The 18,119-nt window shown below is 36.2% G+C and overlaps 1 protein-coding gene across 1 annotated transcript; it reads left to right on the forward strand.

Moving 5' to 3' along the window:
* Positions 1-2,120: 2,120 nt before the first annotated feature.
* On the forward strand, positions 2,121-12,372 carry PolD2 (DNA polymerase delta subunit 2). The gene is made up of 10 exons (XM_069314896.1): positions 2,121-2,446; positions 4,065-4,186; positions 5,125-5,248; positions 6,354-6,468; positions 6,946-7,094; positions 7,942-8,033; positions 8,343-8,435; positions 8,917-9,109; positions 9,659-9,760; positions 11,445-12,372. Exons 1-10 carry the CDS (start codon positions 2,221-2,223, stop codon positions 11,603-11,605), a joined length of 1,377 nt encoding a protein of 458 aa, XP_069170997.1. The 5' UTR covers positions 2,121-2,220; the 3' UTR covers positions 11,606-12,372.
* Positions 12,373-18,119: the final 5,747 nt, after the last annotated feature.

Consider the following 18,119-nt stretch of genomic DNA (forward strand, 5'->3'; position numbering starts at 1 on the left):
AAAGACTGGGCACTCATCCTGTGAGCAGTAGCGCAAAAATGATTCCAGAAGGCACAAAAGGTCTTTATTAGACCTCAGAAAAGATTATTACATTCACAATTACATCTATGTTGCGCACCTTATAATTATAATGTCAACTAGTTACAGAGATTATTCCATTTCAATAGTTATGCATTGACAATTGAACATTATACATTAATGGTAAGTATTTTCGCTAATACTTATCTGTTTTAGCTATGGAGGTATTACTTCATCTTATGAAGGAAGGAATTATCAGGGGAAAGCGCCAAGCCAGTACGACTATATAGCACTTGGAAGGGATCAGGATAAGGATTTGGGAAGGGGCGGTGGGAAGGAATGGTGCCCAACCACTTGGACGGTCGGGGGATTGAACGCCGACCTGCATGAAGCGAGACCGTTGTTCTACAGTCCAGCCCAAGCACGGTTGCCAGATTTAAATTGCGGAAAGTAGCGAGCTGACGCTCTAAAAGTAGCAAATTTGTAATAAGAGTAGCCCAATCTTTTTTTATTGAATGATATGGGTTTCAAAGTAATATATTTTAATATATAGAGTACACTACACGAAGTTAATTGTTTTATTAATATTATTTCTGCACATACACACACACACACATTATGTATATATATATATATATATATATATATATATATATATATATATATATATATATATATATATATATATATATATATATATATATATATATATATATATATATATATATATATATTTATATATATATATATATATATATATATATATATATATATATATATATATATATATATATATATATATGTCGTACCTAGTAGCCAGAACGCACTTCTCAGCCTACTATTCAAGGCCCGATTTGCCTAATAAGCCAAGTTTTCATGAATTAATTGTTTTTCGACTACCTAACCTAACCTATCTTTTTCGGGCACCTAACCTAACCTAACCTATTAAGATAGGTTAGGTTAGGTAGGGTTGGTTAGGTTCGGTCATATATCTACGTTAATTTTAACTCCAATAAAAAAAAATTGACCTCGTACATAATGAAATGGGTAGCTTTATAATTTCATAAGAAAAAAATTAGAGAAAATATATTAATTCAGGAAAACTTGGCTTATTAGGCAAATCGGGCCTTGCATAGTAGGCCGAGAAGTGCGTTCTGGCTACTAGGTACGACATATATATATGTATATATATATATATATATATATATATATATATATATATATATATATATATATATATATATACATATATATATATATATATATATATATATATATATATATATATATATATATATATATATATATATATATATATATATATATATATATATACATATATATATGTCGTACCTAGTAGCCAGAACGCACTTCTATAAAGTGTTTTAAATTCTTACTAATCATAACTCCCAGATCCCTTTCGCAATCCGACTTCGCAATCTCAACACCATCCAGCTCGTATCTTGTAACTCTATCATCATTATCTAGCCTCAAAACTTTACATTTATCACCATTAAACTGCATCTGCCAATCTTTTGACCATTTCAAAACCCTATTTAGATCAACTTGAAGTGATAGTGAGTCTTCTTCCGTGTTAATTTCTCTACCGATTTTTGTATCATCGGCAAATTTGCAAATGTTGCTACTCAAACCTGAATCAAAATCATTTATATATATTATAAACAACAGAGGTCCCAGGACAGAGCCTTGAGGCACTCCACTTGCAACATTTTCCCACTCTGACTTAACCCCATTTATACTAACTGTTTCCTTTGGAATAGCCATGCCCTAATCCAACTTAATATAGCACCTCCAATACCATGAGCCTCTATTTTTTTAATCAGTCTTTCATGTGGCACTGTATCAAAAGCTTTGCTGAAGTCAAGGTACACAACATCACAAACCTTACCACTATCAACTGCCTCAACTATGACTGCCTCAACTATAATAGTGGCTTCATTAGTTTGTGTATCTCCTGTCCCCACATTTCCTCATTACTGTTATGTTCTTTGTACACATTTTCTTTTGAATAAAATTTAGAAATTAGAATTTTGAATTCAATCTTCAGAATGTGTATATGTGACCCCGTGAAGCCCGGGGAGGTGTTGTTGTTACTCCTCGAATTCCCCGCCAAAATCCCAGCTGCTCCCGCTATCTGCAGACCAATTGTTATCTCCAGAGATTGGTATAGCAACCCCAGCCATGATTTTGGAAGGGTTTGAACGTATTGTGAAGAGTGAGGAGCTGCTGAGTGTGCCAGGTGAGGCAGGTGAGGTGTATGAGCGGCGAGGCGTGAGATACGAAGACCTGTCCGGCAAGTACACACTGTGGGGGAGCAAGGATGTCACTCGCCAGTACTACAAGATGTATGCCGCCAGGCTGCACAAGATGCGGCCCAAGGTGGAGGCCAAGGCTGCCATCAAGTGGGGTGAGTGCACTCGCACCATTGCCTTTACAGTCATCATAAAGGAAAAACAAAAATCCTCTTCCTCTATCTTGGCCTGAGTATAGGGCTTCAGGCCATCACCCCATTTCTTACTTCCCTAACCAGAAATACCTATTACAACCTAACAGAGGCTGCAGGATCCAGTAAGTTCAGTAGAACTTCGGTTTCAACTCCTTTTGACCATGTCGTAGCTCAGTCGATTATGGCAGCGTCTGGGATGCTCTCGGAGGCAGGTTCGAATCCTCATCACGGCCTTTGTGGATTTGTTCGCCTATTATAACCTTTTTGTATTTGATGGCAAAATCATTATTTATCCAAGCTTACCATATCTGTGAAGGTGACAAATATGATAGAGTAAACCAAAGGTCATTCACCTGCAGAGAATTAGTGGTGACAGGACTCCGGAGTCTAAATTTTTGTTTGCCTCATTAAAAATCCATTGTAAAAATACCATGAACTTTGAATAAATCCCAATAACATATTGAAACATTTAACATACACAATATTGTTAGAATAAACATTAATTTATCCTGTTATCCACACTTCTGTGCATGGTTTATATGTAAACCATAATTTAATTGTCCAATTTAATAGTTTATATTTAATTGAATGTCTTGTTTTCAAGCAGAATGTTGTTGTTTTAGATTTAGCTACTCGGAACGAAATGTCCATGTAGCACAGGCTATGGTGAGCCCGTAATTCGAGCAGAATTACTGTCCTTATAATATAGGACGACACTGGTAAACACCTAGAGAGGTGCATAGTGCATATCCACTATGTCCCGGTGTTAACACCTTCAAGGACATTCATAGTAGTAGCTAGACCTGCATATTGCTCAAGAAAGATAAATCATAGACATAAATGTAGCACAAATGTGTCTAATAATATTCTATTTAAAGGCCTTAAATAGAATATTAATAAATAGAATTAAAGAAAATGCTTTTTTTCTTAATTCCTGCTTATGAAATTTACATAGATACATTTACAATCTACTAAGCCCTTAGTAGATTGGTTTTTGTTTTATTTATATATACAAGAGTTCTTACATTCTTGTAAAGCCACTAGCATGCATAGCTTTTCGGGCAGGTCCTTAATTCTAATTTTCCCCAAAATACGACCCGCCAAATCATTTAACAACCAGATACCTGTTCACTGCTGGGTAAATAGAGACTACATTTAAGGATTAGCGACAAGTAAATCCTCCCCAGCCAGGATACAAACCTATGCCAAAGTGCTCGCGAAACATCAGGCACTCGCCTGGCCTAGAATTTTTAATATTCTATTTAAGGAGGCCTTTAAATAGAATATTATTGGATACTTTTGTGCTATATTTATGTCTATGATTTAAGTCTTACCACTTCGCCACGGCGACTGTTCTGATCTTGATAAAATTTATAATGCATATTTAATATTGTATCATGCCAAAAAATACTCCCACTTAAGTTTTGCTGTGAAAATACACTTCTACTAAAAACACAATTTTACACTGGCTACCTGTCCCTCAACACAATAAATTATTATAATAATAGTTATTATTGTTATTGTTGTTACTATAATTGTGGTGAATGCAATCTGAGACTGGAATTATTTTTCTTTTCAGGTAATGCCAGCTTAAAGCGACTCCAGGAGCTGAGTGAAGATTGCGGAAGATGCTATATTGTTGGTACGTTTTTTAAACGCCAAGAACTCAAGCCATCCATACTCAAGGAGATATCAGAAGAAGTGAGTTTTTGACTTCTCAAATGTTGGTAGAATATAAATTTTTAATCCTCTGAATTTCTCATGCATACATGAACATTTATCCATCCACAATATTTTGTTTTGTTGTCTTTTATAAGAACTACACATGTAAGTTTTCCTATGTACTCTAATGTCAAACGCGAGTCAAAGTTTACAGTTTTTTACACAATTTTATGTTTTGACCTGAAACCTTTTTGCAGACTAAATAAGATTCAAGTTCAGATTTCAGGCATGTAATTGTGGTTTTAGGATTTAATATCAAACATTATGCCCTGTTTTCCCTTATGTTTATGTTCCCTTACCCTGTTTTCATTATGCCCTTGGGAGAATATAAAAATTATACTGTAAACAAAATGCCTAACATAACATACCAAACAAAAGCCTTATGACTACATAACTGTACACAAATTTTTTGGCTTTAATAGTTTGCAAACTTAATAAAGCAATCTGTTCTCCCACCTAATAAGATTAATTTTGTTTACAGAATTGACCAATCTGTTTAAAATGTGATGTGCAGTACAGTATTAGTAAAGTTTTTTAATATTGATGTTATCTGTCCATCAGCCTAAATACGTTAGGTGAGTTGCATTTTTTAATGTGGCAAATGGAGAAATGGCCTGATTAAAGTACAGTAGATGAATGTTTAGTGGTGTGATAAGGCTGAGCTGGTGAGATAGTGATCGATTTTTTGAGGTTGTGCATATGAAAGAAGAGAGTTCTGTTATAGATGTGATGTATTAGTTATGTAGTACCATGTGGAATTGGGAAACTTGTGGAACAATACTGTAAATATCTTACATTCAAACTACCATACCATTACTGTATTTGTACACAAGCGTTAGTTTACCCGTTTACCTGTTTTTTAGATCATTGTGTAGTAAATATTTATTGGATAATAACTTCATATATATTGTTTTCAGCACCACCTGATGCCACAACCGGTTGTCGAGAAGTATGTGAGCGCTGAGGACGATATTATTCTTGAGGACGAAGTGCAGAGAATACAGCTTGTGGGCAATATAGATGTGCCAAAACTTATAACCGGTAATCCTGCGAAATGTTTATTAATTTAGACGAGCCATTAGTTCCACACTTATTCCTAGATGGGACAATAGACTCGGCTCCGGCTGTTATACTGAAGAGTGGATCTACACTTCAGTACAGTATGATCATTACACGTTTGTTATGTGGTGCTTAGATAATTCTGTGAGGTAGATGTACCGTACATTACTGAACATTGGTTCTGTAGTACAGATGTCTATATCCTCATCTAGCAATTGAGGATCCCAAGTACTATTCTGAGCCAAGACAGAAATGGTTGGGCATGTTTCTTTTCACCTGATGCTGTTGTTCACCTAGTAGTATATAGTTATCCAAGAGTTCGGCAACTGGTGTAGGAGGTGACGAGTCACAATAACGTGGCTGAAGTATGTTGACCAATTCGCACACTAGAAAATGAAGGGATGACGATGTTTCGGTCCGTCCTGGACCATTCTCAAGTTGATTCTCAATCGACTTGTGAATGCTCCAGGACGGACCGAAACGTCGTCGTCCCTTCATTTTCTAGTGTATGGATTGGTCAACTGGTGTAGGAATTGAATGAAGTGAGTGTAGGACACACTTGTATAAGCATAAATTAACAAAAAGTGCATTGTCTTGAGAGCATAAAGTTGAGTTAAAAGGGGGCTCCCTTTATATCCCATTTTAAAATTTCTTTTGCTGATACAGTATTTACATTTTGTTACATACTGTATTGTCTTTTTCCCATTTATATTTGTATTTTGGGTAATTTTATCATAATTTTGAATTACAGTACAGTATGTGTAAATTGTGACACATGTTCTGACAAATGCATGTTGATTAACATGTGTTTGATGCTCGTGGTGTGGCTTGTGATGCGACAGCTTGATGCCCCTGGTGTGGCTTGTGATGTGTGACAGCTTGATGCTCGTGGTGTGGCTTGTGATGCGACAGCTTGATGCCCCTGGTGTGGCTTGTGATGTGTGACAGCTTGATGCTCGTGGTGTGGCTTGTGATGCGACAGCTTGATGCCCCTGGTGTGGCTTGTGATGTGTGACAGCTTGATGCTTGTGGTGTGGCTTGAGATGTGACAGCGTGATGGTGTCATGTGTGGCTTGTGACATTTCAGGTTTGGTTTCTGCTGTGCTCGGCAAAGAAGGCGACGGGGGCAAATTTATCGTTGAGGATGTGTGTTTTGCTGGCCTTCCCACTCCCGTTCCCCGTGAAGTAATTGAGGAAGACAGGTACGTTAATGTCCGCACCTTTTGGGTGGCGATTACTTTGTGTACTAAACCAGCTGATCACAGTTGCTTTCAGTTACTATTCAATATTTTGCTAAATAATTTTTGAGGTAAATCTTCCTGCATTGTTAATCTGTATACAATTTATTGTAATAAATAATGTTTGTATTTTATCAATGGCTTTTAAACTCAAATAGTTGCAGGGTTATTTGATATCTTGTAGCAGATGCAGTTTTTTTTTCTTCTAATAAATGGGCAATTTTAAGACAAAATTATTATATATAATAACATGTTATGTTTTGATTAAACTATAATTTGCAGTAATATGGCTGAAATTAATAACCCAACTTGCACGTTGATAAAGGTCCAGGATGGACTCAAATGTCATCAGTTTCATTTGTACTTCTATGTGCGTGGGTTGGGTTATCATATGCATAGACTTTGGACTCGTGGTAATTGTTTAGCATTGCTTGTGGGTAGGTTTGTTTTGTTAGTGTCGGGGTTGGAGCTGAGTGCATCGGTTGACAGTCTCTTACCGCTGGAGTTGTTGGTTGACTACGTGTCGGGCCACCTGGGACATTCTCAAGAGCAGGCAGCAGTCGCTCAGGTCTCCAGGATAATTATTGCTGGTAATGTATAATACTGATTATCAACTCAATTTTATTATATAGTACTGATGATAGGAAGATTTTGAAGCAAGGATTATTAGTATTTAATTCCCCAGTGAACAAAAACTTGTCAAACTTAAAATGAAAACTAACCATGTAATTTTGTCTTAATTATGCTCAGTGGTTTTCCGAAGAAACCAACTGCCTCTAATGGTACATCCATCGAATATACAGTAATTGATAAAAACTTCATCAGAGCAACATTAGATACCATTTACATCATTTTTTTTCCCCCATGCTAGACTGGTCTAAACAAAATATTAATTTAAATATCATATGAATATCTAGCAGGAGAACATGACTACAGATTTTTCACTGGCATGTCCAATACTTGCTGTGCTAAAGTCCCTGAACATTATTTTTCAAAGGTAGCACTTTGATTCCAGGTGAACGAAATTACATGAAACTTTAAACCAAAATCCAACCAATTTTGTTTTGACTGTTTCCAATGGCTCTTTCATGACACCAACCCCCCCTTCCTCTCCCTCTCTCTTTCTTAGATTGTGCTCATTTAGGAATATCATTAAGAATTGTTTTAGTATGTCCAGTCCTGATGTTCGGCTTCCTTAAATTTTTCGTGTGGTTTGCCCTAGATAATACACGAACTTTTGCTGCTCGGTAAATGAATAATACCCATAACATTATAATACGCTTCAGGGGTTCATGTATTGCATAATAATGAAAAGCCTTTTATTATGAACAATAATGTTAAAACCAACTCGAGCTTATATTTATTGCTAGCTCCCTAGTTTTGTTTTTAAATATGTAATTTTTGGGATGTGCGGAATAAATGATGGTGATGTTTCAGGCAATTCAGTAAGTAGTGCCAAGGGCGAAAAGGAGAAGCCAGACAAGGTAAAGCTGATGAAGGAGCTGGACGACATCCTCACGCAGATTGCGGTAGGTTTTTTTTTTCAGTGAGGGGGGGCGATGGTGTTTGTTAATCCGAATGACACTCAATATTTTTGTGTATTAAGTGGGATAAATTCTAAAATGTTTTGTTCTTGAATTATTTGGTATTTGAATTGGCTTTAAATATCATTGGTTTGATTTTATAACTTGTTTGTAGTTGAGTAGTTTAGATTTTATAATGGATGTCATTTCTTAAACATAATGAAAAGACACTCGTAACATTTGTTCAAGTGTTGTTCATTGGCAGAAACAAACAATCAACTTTTGGTGATATATTTTTGTCAATTCCTGATGTAGAGTGTTTGCCCGGTGGACATCATGCCTGGGGAATTTGACCCGGCCAATAATGTGATGCCACAACAACCGCTTCATCGTTGTATGTTTCCTAAGGTGAGACCTGGTGATGGTGATTTACATGCAGTTTTAATTAATTTTTGTGTGTGTATGTACTGTATGTTAATATCTAGTAGTTACATTTGAGTATAGGCATATCAAGTAACACATGACAGGTATATCTAGTAAGCCTGTTTTGTGTTGCTTAAACTTGTGTAGTAAGCCTTCTGTAGTGTGTGTGACACAGTATTTAATAAACTACTTTTAGTACAGCTTGAGGATATCTGGTAGGTCTACTTTAGTGTAGGTCAAGGATGTTAAATGCAGTTGTCCTACGTTTAGTGCAGCGGAAGAATACTAGTAAGCTTGCTTTGCTTAAGGATAATTTCTTTTTAAACATTCTCACTCCTCAATCCTTAAACGGCACCAATAATGTTTATATTGTGCCGCAACATAATAACAACAGCTGTTACCTATGACCTTATCTGACATTAGGATTTTGACTAATAATCCATATTATGCAAATGTAATTTTTCAGGCTAGTGTATATTCATCAATGAAGAGTGTAACAAATCCATACGAATGTGAGATTGGTGGTCGAGCATTTATTGGAATGTCGGGACAGAATGTGAAAAATATTAGCCAGTGTTCAACAGTTGAGGATCCTCTTGACGTACTGGAGCGGTTGTGTGAGTGGGGTCATCTGGCGCCCACGGCACCAGACACGCTTAGTAAGTTATGTTGTAAGTTATATTGAAATTGCTTATCTGGAATAGTGTGCCAGCCTATTTCCTGGCCTAGATTTCAATCTGCATTGTTTTGCTAGTAAAAATGGTTAATACAGCTTGCATTGTTTAATATAATTACAATTTCTTGGAATATAAATTTGTCAAGGCTGTTAATATTCCTCTGTAATAGCTACATCAAATTTTAAACAAAATATAATACTTTAGTTCTGTAATAGCAATGTTTATATATATATATATAAAAAAGGCTGGTTTTATTACACCTTATACTGTGCTTACATGGTAAAGCATTGCAGTATGTTAAAGGTAACTGATGTTATGGTTTCAAAAATGGTTTGGCTTCAAGTACCTGTAATCCAGAATATTATATACAGTACTGTACTGTTTTATTCCTAGGACTGTGCTTGGGTTATACAAAACTCAGTGGCAGGACAATCTCAGGTTGATACCAAGATAAGATGGTAGTTTTCATTAATTTATTACTGAATTCAACAGTGACCGCTCTTGTACTGTATTGTCTATTTTCTTCTCCAGCGGCATATCCCTACTACAAGGAAGAGCCATTTGTGATGGATTTGTGTCCTGACGTTATGTTTGCTGGGAATCAAGAATCTTTCGGCAGTCGCATTATGAAAGGTAGGGAGAAAGTGTTGTGTTTTTATTCTGTTTTTGTCTTCAGACATTTGCCTCTGCTGTTGGTCAGTCATTTGAATACATAAATATATATATATATATATATATATATATATATATATATATTATATATATATCTATCTATCTCAGGAAATATATCTCAGGAAATATATCAGGAAATTACAATGATGTGATGTCTATGAGGAAATTGTTGGAGCCGGACGAGGGCGATTGAACCAGTGTCTTGGTTAGCATGTGGTGGTCTTGGGAATGGGGGTTATGGTGTGCATCTGGTGTTAACCAGAATGCTGGTTTGATCTCCATCCTCCTCCAATGATTTTCTCACCCCTTTACATTTATGCAATCTTATTTTCCTAGTCTTTCCTTTATTCTTATGGTCATCTGTTAACTTTCCATGTACATTATTTGCAATTCAAATATGTCCCAATACATAAATTTTCCTCAACTCTTATTCTTTAGGCCTCTACCGCTTCTCTGAAATGGTTTTATATAAAAGGATGGCTGGCACATTTTTAGCATAGTTGAAGGCACCGCTACCTATCTTAAGGGTATCTTGAGGGTATCTTGAGATGATTTCGGGGCTTTAGTGTCCCCGCGGCCCGGTCCTCGACCAGGCCTCCACCCCCAGGAAGCAGCCCGTGACAGCTGATTAACACCCAGATACCTATTTTACTGCTAGGTAACGGGCATAGGGTGAAAGAAACTCTGCCCATTGTTTCTTGCCGGCGCCTGGGATTGAACCCGGGACCACAGGATCACAAGTCCAGTGTGCTGTCCGCTCGGCCGACCGGCCCCACATAAAATGTACCTAGGTCGTAATAATGGTGGTATAAGTCTCATCCATTGCCATTTGAGTTACTTGGATAGAACATGTTTATAAAATGTGCAGCAACTGCCCGTGCTCTGCTGAACTAACCATTATCTAACAAACCTATTCTAGGCTGGCCTGTGCCTGATATGGTGCATCAGCCCTGAAAATAAAATGGCAAATATTTGTAAAGCAAATCGCTCATTTGCTGAATAAGTGTTTGTCTGTGGTGGTTGTATTACCTTTCTCTCGACTATATTATAGCCTCCCAGTCTTGTTGCCTTCCATTGATAATCACTTTATTTTTGTCTGGTATTCTAAACTGATTCTCACAAGAATGTGGTAGATGTATGTAATTACCTAAGTGTAGTTACAGGATGAGAGCTACGCTCGTGGTGTCCCATCTTCCCAACACTCTTTGTCATATAGCACTTTGAAACTACTAACAGTCTTGGCCTCCTCCACCTTCTCACCTAACTTGTTCCAACCGTCTACCACTCTGTGAAAGTGAATTTTCTTATATTTCTTAATGTGTATGTGTGTGTGTTTGGCATAAATTTTCTTCATGTGACCATTATTGCCACTTGCATTATTTTGTGGCCCCCTGTATTGTTATTCTGTCAAGTATTTGTATTTCCTCTTAAATTGAAATCAACACCATATTAATTTTGTATATATTTTTACCATTATCAGTAAAGAGGCTTATACTAAACATTGTTCCAATAAATCAGATATGTTTTCCAAGGCCATTGGTAAACTAATGGTGAGTTGGGTAGTGCTTGTCATGAGTGACGCTGTGCTCTGTATTTGTCTTTAACTTCTGATGTTGTCCATTTAATTAAATGTCTTTGTCCCTAGGTGAAGGTGGCCATAAAGTTACGTTGGTGAGCGTTCCTCGGTTCAGTAGTACAAGCACCTGCGTCTTGGTGAATCTCCGAACACTTCAGTGCCAACCAATGTGCTTCTCTGCTGACTCTTTAGATTTGATTGATTCATGCAAACAAGAAGCAGAGAAATGAGCCATTCTTGATGGTATTAGAAAACCTTTCTTACAAAGAAGAAAATTTGTACAGTCCTAGTACTAGCGACTTAAAATGGTTTTGAAATTTTATGGAATTATAGAAAATTGTTACTGATGTAATACTAGTTACAAAGGTGAGTACATCAGATTTTATTGATGGCAGAAGAATGAGCTTATAAAGTGAAACTTTTGTCACATGTTGGGCATTATTTCCAACGACGAAGCAGTAACTTGTATTGTGGTCTCTCTCTCTCTTGCAGATTGATGGTCAATCCCTGACCGTCAGCGTGGCTGGGTACCATTCCTCCCCCCTGTTCTATCCCAGCACCTTGTGCTCATAGTCCTTCCAAGTGCAAGTCTTCCTTCCTTCCTTCCTTCCAAGTCTTGCTGACTTTGTGCTCTCTCCTGATAATTACCTTACCTTGTCTCTCCCTGTACTGTGCTTGTATATTACATCAGCTTGTGTGTCTGATGTTGTTCCTTTGAGCATGGCGGCCCTACCTCACTTTGTCATAGTGTTGTGATCATTCAAACATGGTCATCTTTCACTTCTTTTTGTCGTGAAGATGCAATGTTTGTCTACTTTTATTTTATATGTATTGTCATTTTACTTCAAGTTTGTAATTCTTGGATTTGCTAGAATGTTTCCAGACTTTGTGGTAGTTTTTTTTTTTATATATAAACAAATGAAACTATTTAAATATGAATATTCAATTAAAGTGTAATTTTGTTTTTTTTTCCATCGAAAATATATTGTGATCGAATTCTGGTAATTTTATTGTTTCTTGTTATTTGTCAGTCTGTCTGGATTATAAAATTTTATATTAATGTTGAATTTTTTTTTATATGCTATGGAAGAATTGGAGGGGACTGTATTTTTTGAAAATCAATTAAAAGGTTTAATGGAATTTTGAAATATTTGGAGCTCGGTTTATAAAATGAATCCTCGGTCTATACCAAGTTTTTACATTTATTTTTAATGCATTAAGATATTTAATCATGCTTATATCTTAGATGTTACCATTCAATAGTGCATATTTCTCAAACTTTCTTCCCACCAAAGACAAAAAAAGCCGCATGAGGCGTATGACAAATAAAAAAAAAATGGTTTGTAAAAATTTAGCTAAGATTCACACCTCATAGAATGTCCTAATTTTCAGAATTGTAAGTTTTGCTTTCCCACTGTTCCTTAAGCCATAAATCCCTTGATAAAATCCTCGGTGAACGTGACTCCTCTGACATAATCTGTCTTGTCACTGCTCATGTATTGACATTCTGAGTGATAACTAGAAATGCTTTAGCATACTGTGCCATAGCTTTTTAAGCTTGTATCTTTTGATATTTAGTTGTCGAGCAGAAAGAACGGCGACTGAGGTGATAGAAAAATGATTCGGAAAATGGTAGGTTCGTTTGGAAAGGATTAAATCCAGCAAAGAGACTGGTGAAGGAAAAAATGGGAATGTTAAATACAGGGAAGGAAAGTTATTTAACAGTGGAAGAGGTGATTAAAAAGACATGTCTGCTTTGGAGAAAGTTCACCAATGCTACAATGTATGAGTAAAAACGGCAGATGCTTTTTCACCCATTGGATTATAAACTCTTGGAACCACTTACCTGCCGAAGCATTATGTGCACATAAATTACTGTACTTCAATTCAATAAGCATATAGGAAAAACCTCTGGAATAACAGGGTGGACTTTTGACAAACTGCTGGCTTACTGTTCCAATCGAGGCCACCAGGGTGATAGGAAACATCTATGGAGGATTTTATCACTGAGGAAGCTGTTGAACATGGGGAAGAGTATAGTATAGGGTACCATTAAACTACTGGATGCTTGTGGCAACAAACCGTAATTGCTTGACTCCACTGATAAAAGGTAGAAGTCGACTAACTAGGATGATTAGGATATATTCAGAGGTGTGTACCCTGCACAGTTACTGCGGTGTAGTGGTAGTACACTCGCCTGGCGTTTCGCGAACTCTTTGCTCTGGGTTCGGATCCTGGCCAGGTAGAATTGACTGGGCGCCAATCCTTAACTAGCCTCAGTTTACCCAACAGTAAAATGGGTACCTGGTTGTTAAACGATTTGGCGGGGTCGTATTCCAAGGAAAATTAGGATTAAGGGCTTGCCAGAAACGCTATGCGTGCTAGTGGCTGTACAAGAATGTAAGAACTCTTGTATATATAAATAAAAAAAATACAGAATAGCATAGCAGCACATTGCTGTGTATACCTGAGTTAGTGTAGTTCATTTATTATGTACCCCGGAAAGGGTTACAGAGGCACATATGGGCTCAGGGACTGAACCCCACAATTCATTTAGCTAAGCAAGTTACAATCTTGATGAGCTAGTTACAAAATTCAGTACAAGTCTTCACGTATACCTGAGCTTGTTAATAATTATAATAAAAGAACTTCCAATAGTGGTGTTAGGAGGTTCTGATAATTATGCTCGCACAAAACCCTTCCGGGTCTCCCCAAAAAAATGCGTTAGAGTAATTTTAACGTCATATACTGTAAATACTTTTAAATTGCTTTAGCCATTTATGAAAAATAACTTTTTAACCATGACTTTGCAAAATTTTTATGCGATTATTAAAATAAAAATAATGGTTTTATATAACTAATATTTAGGATGGGAAATAAGCAAATTAAAATACGGAAATTTCACGCTCTGAAAAAAGTATTAAATCAAGTTACAATTATATTTTAAATCATAAATTTTTGCAGTTTCTCAAAAATTAGAAAACGAATGAAAGTATTGGATAGACTATTGTAGTTTTAACGTGACGCATCAGCGGTCTTTACCATTGGAGATGGCATTAAGTGTTTTCTAATCTCAAACGAATTAGAATTAATTGATCTTAATTAGTGTTGTTCCCTCCCTTCCTCAATTAAATGCCCTTTACATGAACTAGCAAAGTATGTCTGTGCCATGTTAATACGAGAATGCAACACAATGTTTGTTAAATACTTATATATATATTTAAAAAAGAAGAAATATATGCTGTACATACTTATATATAGTTAAATTAATTGCAAAATAAATCTTTATGTACATTAATAAGTATATATAAGATTGTGAATAAAAGAAACAAATAAATAAATCCCTTTACTAAAATATATATTTTCAGTTATTACTCTGAAAAGATTTTATGTGATTAATAATTACATTTACGATAACTTTTAATAAATAATATAATTTTAGGTAAAATAATTCTCGATCAAAAATAATATATTTAAAGAGATAATAACAAATAATAAATGTCAAGGTTAAGACATGCTTAGTAATAACAAAGAAGAAAATAAGAAAACCTAAAACAGGACTAACTACAGTAGCTTAAATGCTTTTTTTTAAATGGTTGAAAATCATTATTTAACTAATTTAATTTGGCTTCCCTTTATAGGAGATAAGAAGCCTACTAGGCTTTTCCAGGTCGTTCCTAGGCCCACCTCCAAGATGCCAACCACAAGAAGTTGACGGACTTCTGGGTGTATCCCCACATACCTTTATACAGTTTGTCACTCCCATCCACAGGATGGGTATGGGGACCACTACCACTCACAGGATGGGTATGGAGCCCACTACCACCCACAGGATGGGCATGGGGTCCACTACCACCCACAGGATGGGTATGGAGCCCACTACCACCCACAGGATGGGTATGGGGTCCACTACCCCCCATAGGATGGGGTATAGCTAAACTAGGTGATCAGAAGCCTCACATATATAAAGAATGCGCAGTCTCCGTGGAGCAGTGATAAATCACTCGCCCTGCCTTTCTCTAGCGATTTGGCCTGGGTTCGTATCCCAGGTGGGGAGGATAACCTAGGCGCTAATCCTTAACTGTACGCAATCGAACGTCATTAGCTGTGAGGTCTACGTCCCCGACTCAAAATCTTATATACACGTATACATGAAAACATGTAGGGGTGGTACGAAAAAAATATTTAAGTGTTCAGTGAGAACCCACAAAGTCTTGTCTGAATACCCTTTATTCTCTTCTCCGAGGCTATGGGTCCCCACTATTGCACCAGAGGTGGTATCCCTAAAATATATACGTGTTATAATTACTGCAGCATATTGTGCAAAACAATAGTTTATCCATTATTATTTACCGTTTTTTATCACTCGGATGACCAATATATATTAATACTATCAGTATTATTATTATGTATATAGTTCTGTAATAAATTAAAATTTAATTTGTTTTATATTAAAACAAATTTACATTTTGTACTGGATAATTAAAAGTATTAAGTATATCTATAAATTTAAAATATTACATAAAAGATTTATATCGTGTGAAATTTTAATGGATATGTTAACAAATAAGTATATGTGCTACTGAAGACGTTTTAATGTTTACTATTACCTTTTATTTTTGGCACATTTTAAATGTACATTATTTACATTTAAAATGTTTATATAAATCATTATATTAAATATGGGTACTATCTTCAGGTAAGTGGTAGTGACTCATGCGCTCAGAGATCATTGAACACTATGTTTTATACACCTTCCAGGTACCTCATCCTCAAGGCTTATAAACCCATGGAACCGCTTACCCGCCAAAGCTGTAAATGTCAGGACATTACTGTAGTTAACAAATCCACAAGGGCCGTGACGAGGGCTCGAACCTACGTCCGAGAGGATCCCAGACGCTGCCTTAATCAGCAGAGCTTCACCGGGGTAATGAAAAACACTCGGCCCATAACGTGTCCTGGAAAAAAAAGCAAAACGGACACCTTATAAACCTATTTCCACTACTGCCTACTAGACGACGCTGCCTACTGCGTTATTGTAGTTCGAAATCATCTTTGACAAGCCACGTGCTTTCTGTCCCCGTTGTGGTCACTAGTAATACGTCTTGGTGAGTTGGAGAATTTCAAATTTAATTAAGATCATAACTAAATAATTTGAAGAAACTTATTTTATACTATTTACATTTATATATGGAATATATATAAGTGTCAGACCACGGAGGAAAATTGAAACAGGAATTTCCTTAAGTACTTTCGTATATTAATACATGAACAAATCCACAAGGGCCGTGACGAAGATTCGAACCTGCGTCTGGGAGCATCAATACATCTTCAGAAGGAGTCAACCTAGTATGGAACCTAGAAGGGGTACCACCTCTGGTGCAAGTGTAGGGACCCAAGGGAGAAAGGGAGTCGGTCGGCCGAGCGGACAGCACACTAGACTTGTGATCCTGTGGTCCCGGGTTCGATCCCAGGCGCCGGCGAGAAACAATGGGCAAAGTTTCTTTCACCCTATGTCCCTGTTACCTAGCAGTAAAATAGGTACCTGGGTGTTAGTCAGCTGTCACGGGCTGCTTCCTGGGGGTGGAGGCCTGGTCGAGGACCGAGCCGCGGGGATACTAAAGCCCCGAAATCATCTCAAGATAACCTAACCCATAGCCTCGGAGAAGAAAATAAAGAGTACTTAGAGAAGACCTTGTGGATTCTCATTGAAAAATTTGATATTTTCTTCTCCTATCACCCCTATTCTTTTGGTATGTGTGTGTATATATATCTAACTTAATGTATATATATCTAACGTATGGAATATATATACATTATTAGGGATAATAATCCGACAAAAATATAAGAACTTTTCATAAACTTAAAGCAAAGTTCGCCTCGTGTTTAGTGATTTTATAAAATAAAACATAAAATTCTACGTGATATAAAGATTTTATGTTAACTTTTAAAATTATATTCAAATTCTTTAAACAGTTTTAATTTAATGTTGATAGAACTTTAAAAAAAAATAATAATTTTTATAAAATACTTCACTTTTTAGATTTAAATTTTTTATACTAAATATTTAGTAATTTGTAAGAATACTGTCTTCATTCCTCCTCCCTCTCCTCCCCCCCAATAAGCAGGTAAAAACGAATTCGTTGAACTTATATTTAATTTCATACAGGTATAATATAATTGATCCTGAACTTAAACTCAACAGATATAATGTCTATAAGGTAAACTCAAGTAATTCCAATTCATTTTTTTTAAGATTTTGATTAGTTTACCAGCAATATTTCTTTGCCACGTGAATGATAGAAAATGGAATATTTTAATGGGTGAACTATTATTTTATACAATGCACTCGCAAATATTTAATAATAATTATTTAATAATAGTAATTCATAATTAATAATAATAATGTATATATGTGAAGATATTATATGTCTGGGGTCAGACAGTTGAAGATGTTCACAGGACAGAGACGTTTGGGCAAATTACCTATTTCCTGACATCACCCTTTACACATAGCAGTAAATAGATTAATTAACTTATTTTTTTAGTAATGTATACAAGAGTTCTTACACTCTTGTATAGCCACCAGCACACATTGCGTTTCGGGCAGGTCCTTAATCCTGTGTTCCCTGGAATACGACCCGCCAAATCGTTTAACAACCAAGTACCCATTCACTGTTGGGTGAACAGAGGCTACAGTTAAGGATTGGCGCCCAGTCAATCCTCCCCGGATACGAACCCAGG

This window comes from Procambarus clarkii, chromosome 80, assembly GCF_040958095.1.
Source record: "Procambarus clarkii isolate CNS0578487 chromosome 80, FALCON_Pclarkii_2.0, whole genome shotgun sequence".
In the NCBI taxonomy this organism is placed as follows: domain Eukaryota; kingdom Metazoa; phylum Arthropoda; class Malacostraca; order Decapoda; family Cambaridae; genus Procambarus; species Procambarus clarkii.